The sequence below is a fragment of the Typopeltis vanoorti genome, chromosome 14 (assembly GCF_054136105.1).
Source record: "Typopeltis vanoorti isolate ZY-2024b chromosome 14, IOZ_Tvanoo_1.0, whole genome shotgun sequence".
In the NCBI taxonomy this organism is placed as follows: domain Eukaryota; kingdom Metazoa; phylum Arthropoda; class Arachnida; order Uropygi; family Thelyphonidae; genus Typopeltis; species Typopeltis vanoorti.
In genome coordinates, this window is record NC_143562.1 from 21,209,531 (window position 1) to 21,226,792 (window position 17,262).

At 36.6% G+C, this 17,262-nt stretch overlaps 1 protein-coding gene across 1 annotated transcript in view; it reads left to right on the forward strand.

Annotated features, from left to right (window-relative positions):
- Positions 1 to 17,262, forward strand: part of LOC150099286 (uncharacterized) — a 623,534-nt gene that overhangs the window by 490,782 nt on the left and 115,490 nt on the right. The window contains exon 23 of the mRNA XM_090404213.1: positions 11,829 to 11,963. Coding sequence (XP_090260339.1) covers positions 11,829 to 11,963 — 135 coding nt within the window. The remainder of the gene's footprint in view (positions 1 to 11,828; positions 11,964 to 17,262) is intronic.

Below are 17,262 nucleotides of genomic sequence, written 5' to 3' on the forward strand. Positions count from 1 at the left end.
GTGGCAGTTAGAAGCAGAGAAGTTGGCAGTTAGAAGTAGAAGTTCCCAAAGTAGGATTCCAAGGAGAATTTGCCCGTATGCTGAAACCTCTTGCATGTGATATTTGAGTACCGCAGATTGCAATCCAAAAGCCTGCCAATATCCCGAGGTGATACTGCTGAAGGAAGCCTAAAACTCCAGATGAAAGAAATGCCATAAAAACTCTGTATTGCTGAATGTGTGATACAGAACCTCTGTAAGGTCCATCCTTTTGTATATTTTCTCTTATAATCTAGGACAGTGCTTCCCAAACTGTGGGCCACGGCCTCCTTGGGGGCTGTAGGTTTTGTTGAGGGGGCTGTGAAATAATGAAAACAAATTTAAAATGTTTTAAGACTAAGTAGTTTTTTTTATTTTAAAAGAAATGTATTTAACTTTTATTATTTATTTCTTTTTTGTTATTTTTTTATATTTTAATGGAAAAATTCACACATTGGTGTTGGTTCGCAAATTTTGCTTCCTGCGTATTTCGGCGCTTAATGAATATTAGTAAATATTGCTTATTCATATGTTTCATTTCAAAGCAGTGGTTAATTGTATTTACTTCGAATGCTCTCCAGGGAAGCTCCAAATCTTCCTGTCCCTTTCATCACGCGTTCGTAATCAGGGATTGTTGATATTGACTTTATATACATATCAAAACTTGTTTTATATTGTCACTGTCATCCGAGCTAGTTTTCTGTTACCAATAAAAGTTTCGCATATACTTCACACATGAAAAAAAGCTTAAGCAAGTTCATGTGGGGAGATAGTAACTCGCTTGCAGTGGTAAACAACACACCCTCCCTTACAGCCACTATACTGCAGAGGCAATAAAAACAAGTACTTTTATTATGCCAGTGAATAAGGTATGAGGAGTCTGTGTAATATATTTCTCAACAAATAGTGCAATTAGAGACAACTGGGATATAAAAACACACTAATTAATGAATCACATGTCCCCTCAAACAGAAACTATGCTGTATAGACTGAAACAAAACCATATGTTGCATGGGCAAACACAGTATCTAATTTAACCCTGAGATGGATAAGTGGCTGATAAAAAATTTAAAAAAAATTCCCGCGAACAATCAGAAGAAGCAGAAACAGACTCAAAAAAAAGGACAGTATTTCATATTTTATCAGAACAGCCCGCATCGTCTTTAGAACCAAACGGTAAGAGGCAAAAAATATAATATATGCATTTGATTTTTGCAATATTTGCTGTGTATGTTTTGTATTGAATATAAATACAATAAATATTATAATAATATTATAATTATAATAATATTTGGATTTGTGAAAGGATGCTCTTGTTTTAGCAATATGCTAGCCTTTTATAATAAAGTTACAAGAACATTAGATGAGGGAAAGGCATATACTGCAATTTTCTTAGACTTGGCGAAGGCATTTGACAGGGTGCCACATGATAAGCTGATATTTAAGTTGCAGCGCATGGGTCTGGATGTCAGATTGGTCAACTGGATTCAGGATTGGCTGTCTGATAGGTATCAGAGAGTTGTGTATGGTGGAGCAGTTTCCAGGAGGCAGAGGGTTACAAGTGGGGTCCCACAGGGCTCAGTACTAGGACCTATATTGTTTAACCTTTATATCAATGACATAGCCAGTGGATTGCAGGGGGATATTCGGTTGTTTGCAAATGATGCGAAGCTGGGAAGGATTATTAGTAATAGTGCAGATGTGGTAGCCCTGCAAGAGGATTTAAATAAGCTAGATAGATGGGCAAATGAATGGGGGTGTCAGTTTAATGCAGCAAATTGTAAGGTCTTGAGGTTTGGGAAACATCGATGGGATGCTGCATACTCTATGGGAGGAGTTATACTGGAGGAAGTAGGGGAGACAAGAGATCTGGGGTTGATGATTGATAGAAACCTGAAGTTTAGGGGACATATTGCAAAGGTGGTGAAGGTAACACAGAGGATTGCTGCTATTATGAGAAGGACACTGACCTGCAGAGATAAGAGGGTTATCATTCCGTTGTATAAGTCTCTGATCAGACCACACTTGGACTATTGTTCTCAGATTTGGTCCCCAGGATTTGAAGGGGATAAATTAACTGTGGAAAGGATACAAAGACGGATGACAAAGATGGTTTCAGGACTGTACAAGGATAGTTATGAGGATTGGCTGAGAGAATGTGGACTGCAGAGTTTGGTGGATAGAAGAAGGAGAGGTGATATGATTGAGACTTTTAAACTGTTGAGAGGTGGTTACAGGGTTGACACTGGGGAGTTCTTTCGCTTGGTTGATCAGCGGGAAGGAGTGATGACAAGAGGCCATCCCTAGAAGTTACGAAAGGAAACTGTGAGCAAGAGGGTAAGGAGTGGTTTCTTTTTGTGGAGGGTGGTTGAGCCGTGGAATGCATTGCCTGATGGAGTGGTGGGAGCGAGAACGGTCAGTGAGTTTAAAGAGTGGTATGATAGACTTTGTGTTTCTCAGGGGGGGGACCTCCCCTCAGTGAGTCTTGACAGACTTTATGTCTTAGGAAGGACCTCCCTCGATGAGTCTTTTGACTCCTTGGAGGCCTGAATAATAATAATAATAATAATAATATATCTCTCTATTACGATTTTTTCCGAGGGGGGCCGTGAAATATTTTAATTTTTGCAAAGGGGGCCCTGATATCCAGAAGTTTGGGAAGCACTGATCTAGGAGATATGTTATATATGGACTGTTAAGAATTAGTTTATCCCTCTCATGCACGAATTTCTGAAATGGTGATTAAAAAAATAATTTAAGTATTTTTAGGATGTAAGAAAATGCTGTAAATTTTATTTCAATTTTTTTCATACATTCAATCCAATTTTCAATCCTGTCCACTGTAGTGGACTACATGCATTTAGAAGTGCACAGCTTGCCTGAGAGGTTAAAAAATATGTCTCATAGAGCTGTAAAGTAAACCAATAGTAGCTGTCCACCACAGTGGACAAATGCATGTGAGGGTTAATAGTAATAAGAAGTGTCCATTAAGAGAGTCAATTGGCATGTTAGAAGTTGATATCAAATTTGTAAAAATAACTTAACAGAGAGTTAGCTAACCTCCTTGCGAGTAAACTAGAAGTTTAATAAGTTGAATTTGTAAGCAGAGAGTAAATAAGTTTTTGAGTTAAAGAGATTATTTAGTGTTGAAGTAAAAGGGTTCTAATTTTATGCTAAAGATTTTTTTTAGATGGATAGAGAAAGCAATCTCCCTGTCATTTGATTCATGTATGTTTCATATTAATGTAAATAAATGTGTTTTAATTACCTTATTTGCCGGCGTATAAGACGCACTTTTTTTCTTTGAAAATAGGTCTGAAAAACATGGTGCATCTTTTACCCAATACTCAGTTTTTTATTACTTTCATTTCTGGAAATTTTCTCTGTTCCAAGTTATGCAATTTCTTTCTTGCTTCCTTGCGGTGTGGGAGAGCATTCCAGTTATGTTAGTTATGTATTCCAGTTACTGGAATACATTCTTATATTCCAGTTATGGATAGATAACATTTGGTCTAGGGGCTCTGGCAGGCTGTTGAAGAAGCCTGCCCTGCTACTATGGGATCAGTTTCGTTCTCACAGAACAGAAGATGTTAAAAATAAACTTAAGGAATTGAAAACTCAGTTAGCTGAATTCCAGGAGGTCTAACTAGTCAGCTTCAACCTTTAGATGTCTGTATTATTAAACCATTTAAGGGATTTATGAAGGAGAAGTGGATCACTGCATCCAGAAGACTGCTGAATGCAGTCTTCAGATTTTGAGGTTACGCCATCAGGAAGAAGGAAGAGGCCTAGCATTTTGCAAGTTCTGTGAGTGGGTCAAAGTTTCATGGGATGCTGTGAAAACTGAGACAGTGGTTAAATCATTTCATAAATGTGGCAATAGTAATGCACTGGATGGTACAGAGGACAATTTTTTGTATGAGGACTCAGATTCTGATTTAGAAGAGGCTTCAAGTGTCTCTTCATTTAGCTCTGGAGATGAATTTCTGGGTTTTGACGAAGAAGATCAAAAGGTGGGTACTCTTTCCTAGTCAGATTAGGTATTGTTGAAAATAGACCTACTTATTACTTTATATTTTAAATACTGCAAATTCATTATAATATTCAGTGATCAAGTTTTTTTCCTAAAAAAGGGGGGTGCGTCTTATAGGCTGGTGCGTGTTATATGCCGGCAAATACGGTATTTGTTGAAAGAGTGCCGCCTGATCCTTTATTTCACAATGCACTGTTTCTAAAAATAAGCTTACTTGTGAGCGGGAAACAACTAAGGCATTAAAAGCACAATTTAACACGTTCGCTGCCAACTACGAGTATACTCGTAGTTGGTAAACCAGCTACACAAGCCAGCTACAAGTATACTCGTATGATGCTTACCGCCGGCAACGAGATTACTGTACTGACATTGAAGAAGTGAAAATGCTTGGCTCATGGAGCTAGCATTTCAATGCTAGCTCCACGAGAAATGGATGTGTACTCCATTGAAATTGATGTGTATTCTCATAGATGGTATATGCTCTGCACAAGCCAACTACGAGTATACTAGTATGATGCTTACAGCTGGCAACGAGTAAGCTGGCAATGTCAGTACTGACCTTGAAGAAGTGAAATTGCTCGGCATACAGGAACAGACTATGCCGAAGTAGTGTGGCAGCGAACGTGTTAATCACTTAAGAACCACAACTGGTTATATAAACTGTTGAAGGAATTTACGCTAGTAAGAGAGAGAAATCTACTGGACGTTTTACTGAGTCTTATGCCGATATTGAAATACAGGATTGCACAGTCTTAACAGAATAAATTTTTCAGTGTTCATAGGCATACAACTAGTAAATACGGAAGGTGGATAAACATAATATGCAGTAGAGTAAGTGAGAAAGGTTACAAGAGGAAAATCGCACAATGCTAATTAGTAATAAAGAGTAAAAGAAGATATTACAATAACGCAAAAGACAGCTTTCGTTACAATGGTGCAGTAGTCGACAGGATAAAATCCACAGTAATTAAAATAAGAAATAGTGGATTGGAACAGTTTTGTAAATAAAGAACAGGCAATTAAATAGAAAGTGTATATATATATATATGTAGTAGTGTAAGAAAATTTTTTACGAACCATGAGTGTGAACAGTGGTAACTCGGAAGCCACTAGTACTAACACGATGAGGGATGTAGAATTTTTTAGAACTATAAATCCTCACCTCATCATACCTCAATTCTCTGGAGAGGACCATGATGATGTGCTGTCCTGAAAATTATTAGAAACTGGTCGGACTTCCAGCTTCTAATAATTTTAAAAAACAAATTGATTGGCAGGGCCAAGAATTTTTTGTATTCCTCTCCCATACTGAGAGACACTTTGGAATACAATAAATTCAAGGATACCCTGATATCTCAGTTTTCTAAAGTTAGAAGCGTGGGGTCGAACTTTTGGAGGCTCCAGAAGTGCAGACAGGAGAAAAATGAATCTATCACTGAGTATTACAGTAGGTTGCTCACCTTAGCTAATAGCTTGAACATGTCCAGTGATGAAAAGAGTCACTTTGATTGGGGTGTCTTCAACCAATTCAGATTAGGAGTAAGAGAAGAATATAAAGAGGCAGCATATAAAAGGAAGGTAAGTAATTTAGAAGAATGCTATCAGGCCATAAAAGAAAAAGAAGAAAGGCTAGGTGATCTGCATCCCGCATCTAGTGCCAGCCAGATACCCAACATTACAGAGGTGTCAGATCCAAAGAGTGAGATTAAGGAAGAGAAAAATCTAGTTAATCCTAAAGAAAAAAGTAAAGACCACAGAAGGGAGGAAAAGAGGAAAATAAGGCCACAGAAGTGAATAAAATAGACCACAACAGATTGACTGTCGCATAGTCTATTAATATGGAAGAAATACACTCTTATATCAAAAAAAGGTAGAAAGACTACAGCAGCCCTTAATGGAGAAACTTGACTCCATTCTAAATCAGTTAGAGGAGTCCAAAGCAAAAACCTCCAAGGAGCAGCTGAGCTCTGAACAAGAGTGTACTGAAAGGGAAAACAGGAGGAAAATACCTCAGTGCTATAGATGTAATAAGTTTGGGCACATTGCCAGAAATTGCTATAGCGGTAGAAGAGATTCAGATAAAAGGATGCATTGGGAATCTAATATGGTAACAACTTGCTTCCATCACACACGAAGAGCAATGAGAATGCAGAGAAACATTGGAAATCAAAATGAAGGATCTATGACTATGACAGGGAAAAATAAGAGGGCTACAGTGCAAAGTTTTGCTAGATACTGGTTCCCAAGTTTCAGTGATTACTGAGTCTTTATTTAGGAAGCTGAAATCCCGGGTGACCAACTGTATCACTATGCTAAATAGGCCGATCACATTAAATGGGATTACAAAGTACTCTGTTCATGCCTCAGAGAAACTGAAGGTAAATATATGGCTGCCTAGATTTGAGTTGATCGTCTCACCAGAGCTTTTGATATTCCCAGAAACCCCTAGAACTACGGAAAAGATAGTACTAGGAACTGAATTTTTAGAGAAACACAGGTTCTCCTGCGATTTCTCTAAAAAGGAAATCTCCATAATGGGGATTAAGCAGTTTGCCCGGAAGAAAGATACCCAAAGATGTCGTGCTAACAGAGAGATTGGTGAGAATAACACAAGAAGCGATCGTTCCCAGATAGAAAAAGGGAAACAAAAGAAAAAAGAAAATTTGATCAAAAAGACAGGAAAATTCTTTGCCTGATCCCCCAACTGTTAGGGATACTGAACAAGTAAAAGGGGGGGAGACCTTTCACATCTTGAGTGTCAAGGTGGCAACAAATGAGATGGATGTTATAGATGCCACAATAAAAAATGTAAAGAATGCCATTGAAGTAAACATTATAGAGAGAAGTGGTAATAAAATTCACTGCCCAGGCAATGGGAGAATTAGAATGACAGCAGGGTATCATAAAGGGGTAAAATGCCCAAGGGATAATATCAAACATGAGTCACACGCCAGTCGCATCAAGAAGAGCCCACAGGTCAGGCTGATGGTGCTCCCTCCTCAAAATTAAAACACAAATCTGAGTATTGTCCGACCCAGAGAATGCATGAGACACGACACAGAGATAGATCAAAGAAAAAATTTTTCATGAAGGAGTGGCCTTTGTAAAATTCGATGTAGCTTAAAAATACCAAAGCGCATTACATCAATTTTACAGAGGTCAAGTTTCATGAGAACTGCAAATAACCTTGTTTGTTTCTATGTATATTTTACTAAATATTAATGTAGTTAACCCTATAGGAAATGACTATATTTACTGTTTTAACATCAAAAACAAAGGCAATGCTTTGCCATCGGAACCTTGTATATAGCTATGTGTAAGAGCACAAGAAAGTTGCTTACAAGCTCTGCGCATAACACCATTAAAGTTAGTATCTAAGAGTGCCACTAGGTTTAGAGAAGTTTCTGCGGCTCGAAAGGACAAGCAAAGTATCAAAGAGGTCCGCTAGTTTTGGAGACAAGTTGCCGCTGCCCGGCAAAATATGATCAAAAGAATGCACGGAGGAGAACAAAGAGCGCGTCAAACTTAAAAGAAGATGAAAGAGTTATGCTGAATTCTTAGGGTTCTACAACACTTGGTGCAAGGTGTCGAGAAGACGAAAATAAAAGAGGACTCAGCTGAACATCAAGAGGCAGAACAGGAGAGGCAGTCAGAACCACAACAGAGGACAGTCAGAACCAGAGCAGTGGCGGCAGAGAAAAGAGGAGAGGCAAGGCCCCAGTTACTAAGCAGAAGAGTCTATGTCCAATTGCCAAGAGAGGATTGTCCAGGTACAGTTGCCGACAGAGGAGAGCCGAGATCCAGTTTCTGACAGAGCAAGGTGAAGCGCTGTTGACGAAGAGAGCCAGAGCCAGTCGGCAGCAGTTACAGTCGGCAGTTAGAGGCACGGTCATCAGCAATTAGTAGCAGAAGTGGCGGCAGTTGGAAGTTCCCAAAGTAGGATCCAGAGGAGAATTTGCCCGATAAGAGGAGATATTCGAGTACTGCAGATTGCAGTCCAAAAGCCCGTTAATATCCCGACGTGATACTGCTGAAGGAAGACACTCCTGAAGGAAGTCTAAAACTCCAGATGAAAGAAATGCCATAAAAACTTTAGTCCAAGACTCTTGACTGAATGTGCAATACAGAGCCTCTGTAAGTTCCATCCTTTTGTACATTTTCTCTTATAATCTAGGAGATATGTTATATATGGACTGTTAAGAATTAGTTTAATAGTAATAAGAAGTGTCCATAAGAGAGTCAATTGGCATGTTAGAAGTTGATATCAAATTTGTAAAAATAACTTAATAGAAAGTTAGCTAACCTCTTTGCTAGTAAACTAGAAGTTTAATATGTTGAATTTGTAAGCAGAGATTAAATAAGTTTTTGAGCTAAAGAGATTATTTAGTGTTGAAGTAAAAGGGTTCTAATTTTATGCTAAAAATTTTTTTTAGATGGGTAGAGAAAGCAATCTCTCTGTCATTTGATTCATGTATATTTCATGTTAATGTAAATAAATGTGTTTTAATTATTTATTAAAAGAGTGCTGCCTGAGCCTTTATTTTGCAATGCACTGTTTCTAAAAATAATCGGACTTGTGAGCGGGAAACAACTAAGGCATTAAAAGTGCAATTTAATTACTTAAGAACCATGACTGTTTATATAAACTTTGTTGAAAGAATTTACGCTAGTAAGAGAGAGAAATCTATCGACATTTTATTGAGTGTTATGCCGATATTGAAATACTGGATGGCGCAGTCTTAACAAAATATATTTTCCAGTGTTCATAGGCATACGGCTAGTAAATACGGAAGGTGGTTAAACATGGATAAGACATGGATAAGAGTTATGGCTGATGGACAGACATCAAAGAGTATATACTATATATGGTGGAATGTATCTCAATATAAGATTGAACAGAGCTTTCTACTTGGGCTGCTGCTATTTATTAATGATATAGTGAATAATTTGAAGGGGAATATACAGTTGTTTGCAAACAGTACAAAATCGGTGAGGTCAGGAGTTGGTAAAGGTGATGTAGAGATACTGTGAGATGATTTAAAGATACTGACAGTATAAACAAAGTAAAATGGTTGTAAGTTTAATGTTGTGGTAATTTTTAATGTTATACTTGAAAATGAAAAGATTATTATTATTTTCTCCATCGAGTTAAAGACTCATCATGGGAGACCCATACTAATCATTATTTACACATTATTTATCATATACCTATTCTTGAACTCATTCAAAATAACACTCACAGCCTTCTCTCATGACCTACTCAAGTGTTCACCACCCTCCAAGCAAAAAATCTGGTCCTAACCACATTCTTAGACAGTTCCGGGTGTGTGGGGGGCTTCTTGTTTTCCAACTTGCTATAATGAATTGAAAGAAGTCTTTAGTGTTAGTCTATAAAACCTCTTTAATAATGTATATGTCACTCCCCGGAACCTTCATGTCACTCCCCCCCGTTTCTTTTTGCCTGTTGACTAGTCATCACAGGCACACACCTTTAATCTCTCCTCATAGAGAGCATTTCATACACATGGCACAATCTTGGTTGCTCATCTCTGGATCCTCTTCCCCGCTTCCTTGTCTGCATGGAATCCAGGTAACCAGATCTGACACAGTAATCCAGATGTGGACTTATTAAAGGTTTTATAGGGGAATAATAACCTCTTCATTCCTACTTGTCAGTGTTCTTCAACAATCATGTAACTTGTTGTACTGTTTTTTAGCCACTTTTGTAATATATTTTCTAAACTTCAATTCCCTGTCCACGATCATCCCCAAATCCCTAGCTTCGTTAATTTCCTGTAACTGAGTTCCAGCAATGCAGCACACAGCTTGTGCTTTCTTCACCTCAGAGTTCACAACCTTACATCTGGCCATGTTAAACTGGTAACCATTTTTCTTTGCTCATACTGCCAGTTTATTTAAGCAGTGTCTCTCCATCATCTATGAATCATTGACTGTTGCTCATTTTAGTTTTGCATCATTGGCAACAATGATGCAAAGGTCAACAACTAAATATTTCTCCAGAATCACTTTAAACAACAACCAAGAAAATTGAAGTATGAAAAGATTTCTTCTTTTCAAAGGTACAGCTTTAAAACATTTGTTCTGTAGGCTGTAACAAATTAATTGGTGATAGTGGACTGCAGGACATTAATGAGGATTAGGATATAGGAGTTAATGATGATTAATTTCAAGTTCAGAGAGCTTATTGCAAAAATGGGCTAACTAGCTCAAAGGATTACTTGAGTGTTGGAGAACATAGTGAAATCACAAATAAACAAATTATTATTATTATTCCACTTTATAAGGTTTTGATACACTTTATCAAATGATGTGGGTTAGTAAAAGTTTGTTACAAAGTTCAGTTGATAGGCAGTAAAGTGGAATATGAAAGAAATATAAAATTACTAAAGGAGTTTTATAGAGGACATGCTGAAGAAATCTTCCAATACATAACAGGAATGGAGGAAATGAGTGGTCATGTTCTTCAAGGTAGTGTATGGATAACAAGGGCATGTAGAATAGACTTTTAATTTGGAGAGTAATGAATAAGTGGAATTGGTTGCCAGCCAGTCTATGATAGATATTTTCTAATTTAGTATGGGCTTCCCACAGTAAGTCATCAAGTTAGGTGCATGTATATAATAATAATAATAATAATTTCATTTTCTGCAGTTCTCATTTAATTTTATTGCTCATTCATTTCAGTGCCTTAATTTTTCCTTTTCAATCTTGTTGTATTTGTATATTGTCTTCTATATTGTTTTTTAATTAGTCTATAAGCAACTATCATTGTCTTACAGCTGAGCTTCTCAATGGTATTAATTCATATGGTATTAATTCTCCTCACATTATTTCACATACCTCCTCATTTCACTGGAACTCTAAAATGTCAGCCTGCTCTAGGTTAGAAACTTACACTAACTCAAGTGGGACAAAAGTAACACTTCATTCATAATGAGGTGTTGATTTGTAAAATTAATCAGTCTTTTAAATTTATCCAGCTAGGTTTTGTAAATGTCAACCATTTGTAGAAGTATAGTAAAGACCTCAGTTAACGCTATCCCATTCACACTGTTTAATTATGGTGCTCTTTTGCAAACACTTGGTAAAACAGTAATTCCTAGATTCCCCAAAAATCGCCACCTTCAACCCATAAAACTCAACATAACATGCCCTTCATGTTATGTTGAGTTTTATGGGTAATAAGAATGGAATAGGCAAATAACATGACTCGGATTATGTGTGGTGCTCTGAAGCTAGGTGGGGGTATTATGGAAGCAGTTGCTTGCTAGTGAGAGCTCTTGTGTGAGCAAAAAAGGAAATGACAGTTGACTCTCGATGGCTAAATTTTCAAGATTCTGAGGTTCTCAGAAGACACTCAGCCTGGCCTTTCATCTAAAATGTAAAACTATAAATAAATTATATAAATTTATGTGTAACAATACTGTTGAATAAAAGTTCAATACTGTTTTGTTCATGTTTGTGTTTTCACCTTTCTCTATTTACATAAGGTTAAAATAATCCCATTTAGCACTATTTCTTTTAGTGCTCTAAATTCTAAGAGCATATCCTGAGCATTAATTAACCTCAGTCTTACTGTATTGCAGAAAAACAATCCATGCTTAAATAAAAGTGAAATGATAACTGGACTTTTACAATTGTAACTGAAGTGTATATTTGACTTATTGACTATCACTTAATGTCATTTTATAGACTTGTAATGATACCCAACATTTTAATTTTAGCTGTTTGATGAAAAAACAATTTGCTGTTACAGGCCATCACAAAAGTCTCCGATCCCACTTAATCGATATGAAAATCCCTTTGAAGGTCCACCATGTTCCCCTCCAAAGACACCTGACACAAGAACCATGGCCCGTGCATTGTTTAATTTTAATACACAGACAGCAAGGTAAAGTAAGTTATTGTATTTAAATATTAATAAGATCACTTCTGCTTAAATGAATATGCATAAATGAATATACTTGCTCAAACATGCATAACAACTATCAGCCTTGATACAAGGCTTATCCCGAAACAAAGTTCAGATCTGCATATTGGCGGTACAGTGATGTTGCAGGAGTTAAGAAATATATGATGGACTTATTGTCAGTTTTTTCTTGGTCTATGTTTATAAGATTACCATTATCTGTAAAATGAGTAATAAAATCAAAAATCCTGCCATTTGTGAGATATGTTTAGTGATAACATTTTTTAAATGCCAAAAATATTTATTTGCTTGGTTGAAATTTATTACCATGTTAGCGAAATGTGTGGAGAACATGCAATGAGTGAGGAAATGGTGAGATGGTTTAGGATGTTCCATGAAGGGAGGATAGATGTGCACAATGAAGACCCAAGTGGCAGATCCTCATTAATCACTACTGCTCCACAATTTTTAAGCATCTCAGATGCTAAAAATATTGGGCAGGTTATTCAAAACAAAAGACAAGGCCTCGTCAGCTCTGGAGTTGTTTTGATTCATGACAATGCACAATCCAACAGCGTTGGATTATGCATTGAGTGAGGCCAACTGTTTGAACAATTCAACTGAGAAGTTTTCCAACACCACCATCTAGCCCTAATCTTGTTCTAATAGAAACTCAAATATCAGCTTCTCCAAGCACTCTTTACCTCAGTAGAACATACATATGTTCAAATACCACCATGTTCTGACATGGTATATCAGAACATACATATGTTCTGATATACCATATCAGAGAGTTTCCAACTTATAACTCTTCTTTCTGATCTTTGACTAAAAATTTATCTTTTCTCATTCTGTCAATTTTATTGAATTGAAACTTGAACTTGACTTTTTTTTTTTTGGAAATGTCGATTTTCTTCATTTTCTTCAGTCCAACTTTTGCAATAGTGAAGTAATCTTCTTTGGAAATTTTAAATTTATAATACTAGTGATCATACACAAATTGTTCACATGTCTATCAGAATACCTGATAACTCAACCCACTCTCCAGTTACAATTCAGAAAACACATAGTTTAATGTGACTAGCATTGATCCCTTTTTTGATTTTTTCATACTTATTCTCATTCTTGTGTTGTCTGGCATTATAATGAATGGCAAGAAAGGAAAATTTCCATAGTTTCTATGGCATGGAAATTCTTCATTTCCTTGGAAACAGAGATAAAAAGACTGAAACCGTTATTGTTTTCAGTCTTTTTTGTCCAAACATTTGCGAAGAATGTATGACTGAATCAATTCTTAGTATGGAAATAAATACAAAATATTCTGTTTCAAATATGGAAATGCATATTCCATATTTGACTTTAAATGGGGAATTTTGACATGTAAGGATAAGGAAGTATAAAATATAAAGTATAAAGAAGCAAAATAATTCCTTACATGGGCTTGATAAGACCCACCTGAACTACTATATGCAGATTTGCTCTCCTGGGTTCAGAGGGTATAAAGAAGCTGTGGAATGGGTGCAAAGAAGAGTAACAAAGATTATACTGGCTATTTTTATGAAGGATAATATATTGTATATCCATTCCTACCTGCCAACCAGACCATATTTTCCTAAGAGCTTATGAGAACACAATCCTTGGCATGGGAGCTGCCTTTGGTTTGCACTACTTAAAAGACATGAACCCAGCCTACAGGTCCATGCATTTGCCTTTTATTAGTACATTTATGTTTCACTAGCCTGACATCTGTTTCAGACTATTGGCTCTCATCAGAGAGACGTGTTTAGTTTCTTCATTTTAATGATTGTATCGAAATTATGGAATGTAGAATATGAGAATAGATTGCTAGTATGTGGACAACAGACTGGTTAACAGGAGAAAGAGGAGGATGATATGATAGAGGTCTGTAAATTTCCGAATGCTGAATGGGTGTTAAAAGATATCATCTGATGAAATTTTTCATTATACGTAAGGTGGAGAGAGAACACAGGGACATCCACATAAGTTAAGTTGTTCACAGCAAAGGAAGGGTAAAAAAAGGAAGCTAACTAGTGAGTGGAAACTCACTCACTTCTTTGAGTGATATGGGAACTGATGACATATCACTATTTTCAAAGGAAATGTTTCAGTAAATTAATGGCAGTAGGAACATTATTTCCCAAAATGCTTACATAATAGTGAGTCCCAAATTAGTGCAAAGAGGGCAAAATGTTCCATTCACAAAGGAGGTGCTACAATTGAGTGTAAATTTTAGGCAAGTCTGTGTGTTCATCTGGAATTGTTTTTAAAGCATTGGAGTTAGTGAAGGCTAAGATACAGAAATAGTTTGATAATGTTAGTATTCTCTGTGATGGTCAACAAGAGTTTCTCAAAAGGAGATCATGCTGCTTCCCATATACAACTTGTTGATACCTATTAACCAGCAGGTCTTCTATTGAACTTGCTAATTTATTATTTCACTTAATCTCTTCCATTTAATTACCAACTTAAATAAAGCCTTGTCAAATTTCCATCTGGTATCTAAGGGTTTTGATAAAGTTACCACAGTAGGTGCATCTTCTTTTTGTCCAGATGAAATTGGACAAGATATCAAAGATAAAAAAAAAGGCCATAGTAGAAAGGGCTAGACAGTATTTTAAGAAGTGCATAACACCACAATCACTGTTGAAAATACTATTACATGGAAGTCAGTACAACAGGAAGAAGAAAGTATTCCAAAAATATAACATTTTGAATAGAACAAGCATTGAAAGATGTGAAAAATAATAAAATACCACAAGAAGATGGAATTACATCAGAAATGATGAAAGCAGCAGGAGAAATACTAAAAGAAAACTAAAATCTATTTAATGAATGCTTAAAAGATAAATATATATCAAACACCTGGAACAATGCTATCATGATATTCTTGTTCAGAAAGGTTAATAAAAAACATGTAGAAAATTACAGACCTATAAACTTGCTGTCACAAGTATATAAACTGTTTATAAAAATAATAACAGTCAGAATCACCAGATCATTAGACAAAGCTCAGCCAAATGAACATGATGGATTCAGTAAAGGGTTTACCACAATTGACCATCTGTAGTGCAATGGGAATAACTACTGTACAATGAGCCCTTTGATTGGAAAATGCCTGAGTTCGATTCTTGCCTTCATGACAAGAGGAATCTTCATATGGGCTTTTTCCATTGAAAGTGAGTTAGCTGATTTCATATGGAGGTAGCAGGGTTTTTCCCTCCTGGAAATGTGGAGTTTTTCATCCCATGTACAGGCAAGTCAGTATTCAGAACACATGTAATTTACAGACAAAAATACCGTTGTTGGTGGTAGATAGCATTGATGGTAGTTGTGTGTAGTGGGAGAATTACATGGTATGGGAGATGATCAGATGTGTGTGTGTGTGTGTAGCGACGTGGAGTAGAGTGCCCTTCTGTGATGAGTTTGTAGACTCCTTGGAGGTGTCACCTAATAAGAATAAGAAAGCATTTGATTCAGCTGAAAAGCAAACAATCATAATAACAATGAAGAAATATGGAATAACCCAAAATTATATACAGCTAATAAGAAAAATATATGAAAAAGCATTGCTAGTATCCTTATATATGAACAAAGCAGCCCATTCCAAATAAATAAAGGAATACACCGAGGAGATACTATCTCACACAAATATTCATTGCAGTATTAGAATATGCCCTGAGTGAACAAGACTGTAAAGACAAAAGATTAACATCAATGGTAAAAAACTAAACCATTTATAATATGCTGATGATATTGTAGTAATACCGAATAGCAAAAGAAAACTAGAAGAAATGATGAATGAATTAAATACAATATCAAATAAAGTTGGATTATACTTAAAAGACAAAAAAAAATTAAAATAATGTCAAATATTGAAGGAAACCAGATAACAGAAGAAAGAAGCAGTGACATTTTTATGCTCTATACTAATGCCAGGAGTATCCAAAATGAAAGAGATGAATTGGTGGTGCTGATAGTGTCAGCCTGACAAAGATTATTGGGATCTCTGAGCCATGGTTGATGGAGGATGATATAATAACAGGAATTGAAGTGGCAGAGTACAGCATTTTTCGGCAGAATAGGAAAGGAAAACATGATGGTGGAGTACTGCTTATGATAAGTGATGACTTATGTCCTCTAAGAGTCGAGGCTTTGGAAGGCAGTGACACTAATGGTTTTGAAAGCATATGGTGTGAGGTCGAAGTGGCCAAGACAGGATATTTACTGGGGTGTTGCTATAAACCAGAGAGTACAGAGGGTGGGGAGCAGGAGATGTTTGGACAGTTGAACTTGGCAAGTGCAAGAAGAATGATTGTTATGGGAGATTTTAACTGCAGCAGTATAAGCTGGGAAGAGAAAAATGCATGTAGTAATAAGGGGATGGAATTTCTAGAATTCTTGAAATTGCAAATGTCTTAGGCAACATGTAATAAAGGGAACAAGAGGTTCAAGAGTTTTGGATTTGGTCATAGTGTCAGAAGAGCTGATAATAAGTGATACGACATCTCTCCCACCAGTTGGAGAGAGAGAGAGTGACCATGTGGTTTTGATTTGGAAGATGAATAGACATGCAAGTGTATCAAAGAAAAGGGAATGTATGTGGAATTATAAGGCAAGTGATTATAATAGTCTTAGGTATCAACTAGGGGCAGTTCCATGGAGGAAAGAATTGGAAGGCCAGGATATCATTAGTGCTTGGGAAATAGTGAAGGGATATTTGTTAGCAGCAATAGTAAGCTGTATTCCACGAGTGAAGAAGCAGATGCAATTTGGTGTAAAGTGGATGATAAACAATATCAAACAGGAACTGCAGTTGAAAAATAGCTTATGGAAGAGATATAAGGAGAGAGGTGGAGGGTAGATACACGAAGAATATAAGATGCAGGCAAAGGAAAGTGACCAGTATGGTGAGGAAGGCAAAACTGGAATATGAGAAGAGATTGGCACTAAGATCCAAAGAAAATCCTAGGGAATTTTTTAGCTACGTGGCCAGTAGGAAGAGAAATGATTGTGGAAGAATGCCATTGTGGGATAAAAATGCAAATAGAATGACTGATGCAGAGGTCATAGTGGAGTTGTTCCATGAGCACTTTATTGGAGTATTTCATCCTGGAGAAGAAGGTTTTAATACTAGAGGAATAGAGCAGGTTCAGGTTTTAGAGGTGCAAGAGCACAGTGTGTTCCAAATACTGAGTACTCTGGATACCAGTAAAGCTGTGGGACTGGATGGTATTTCACCACGGGTTTTGAGAGAATGTGC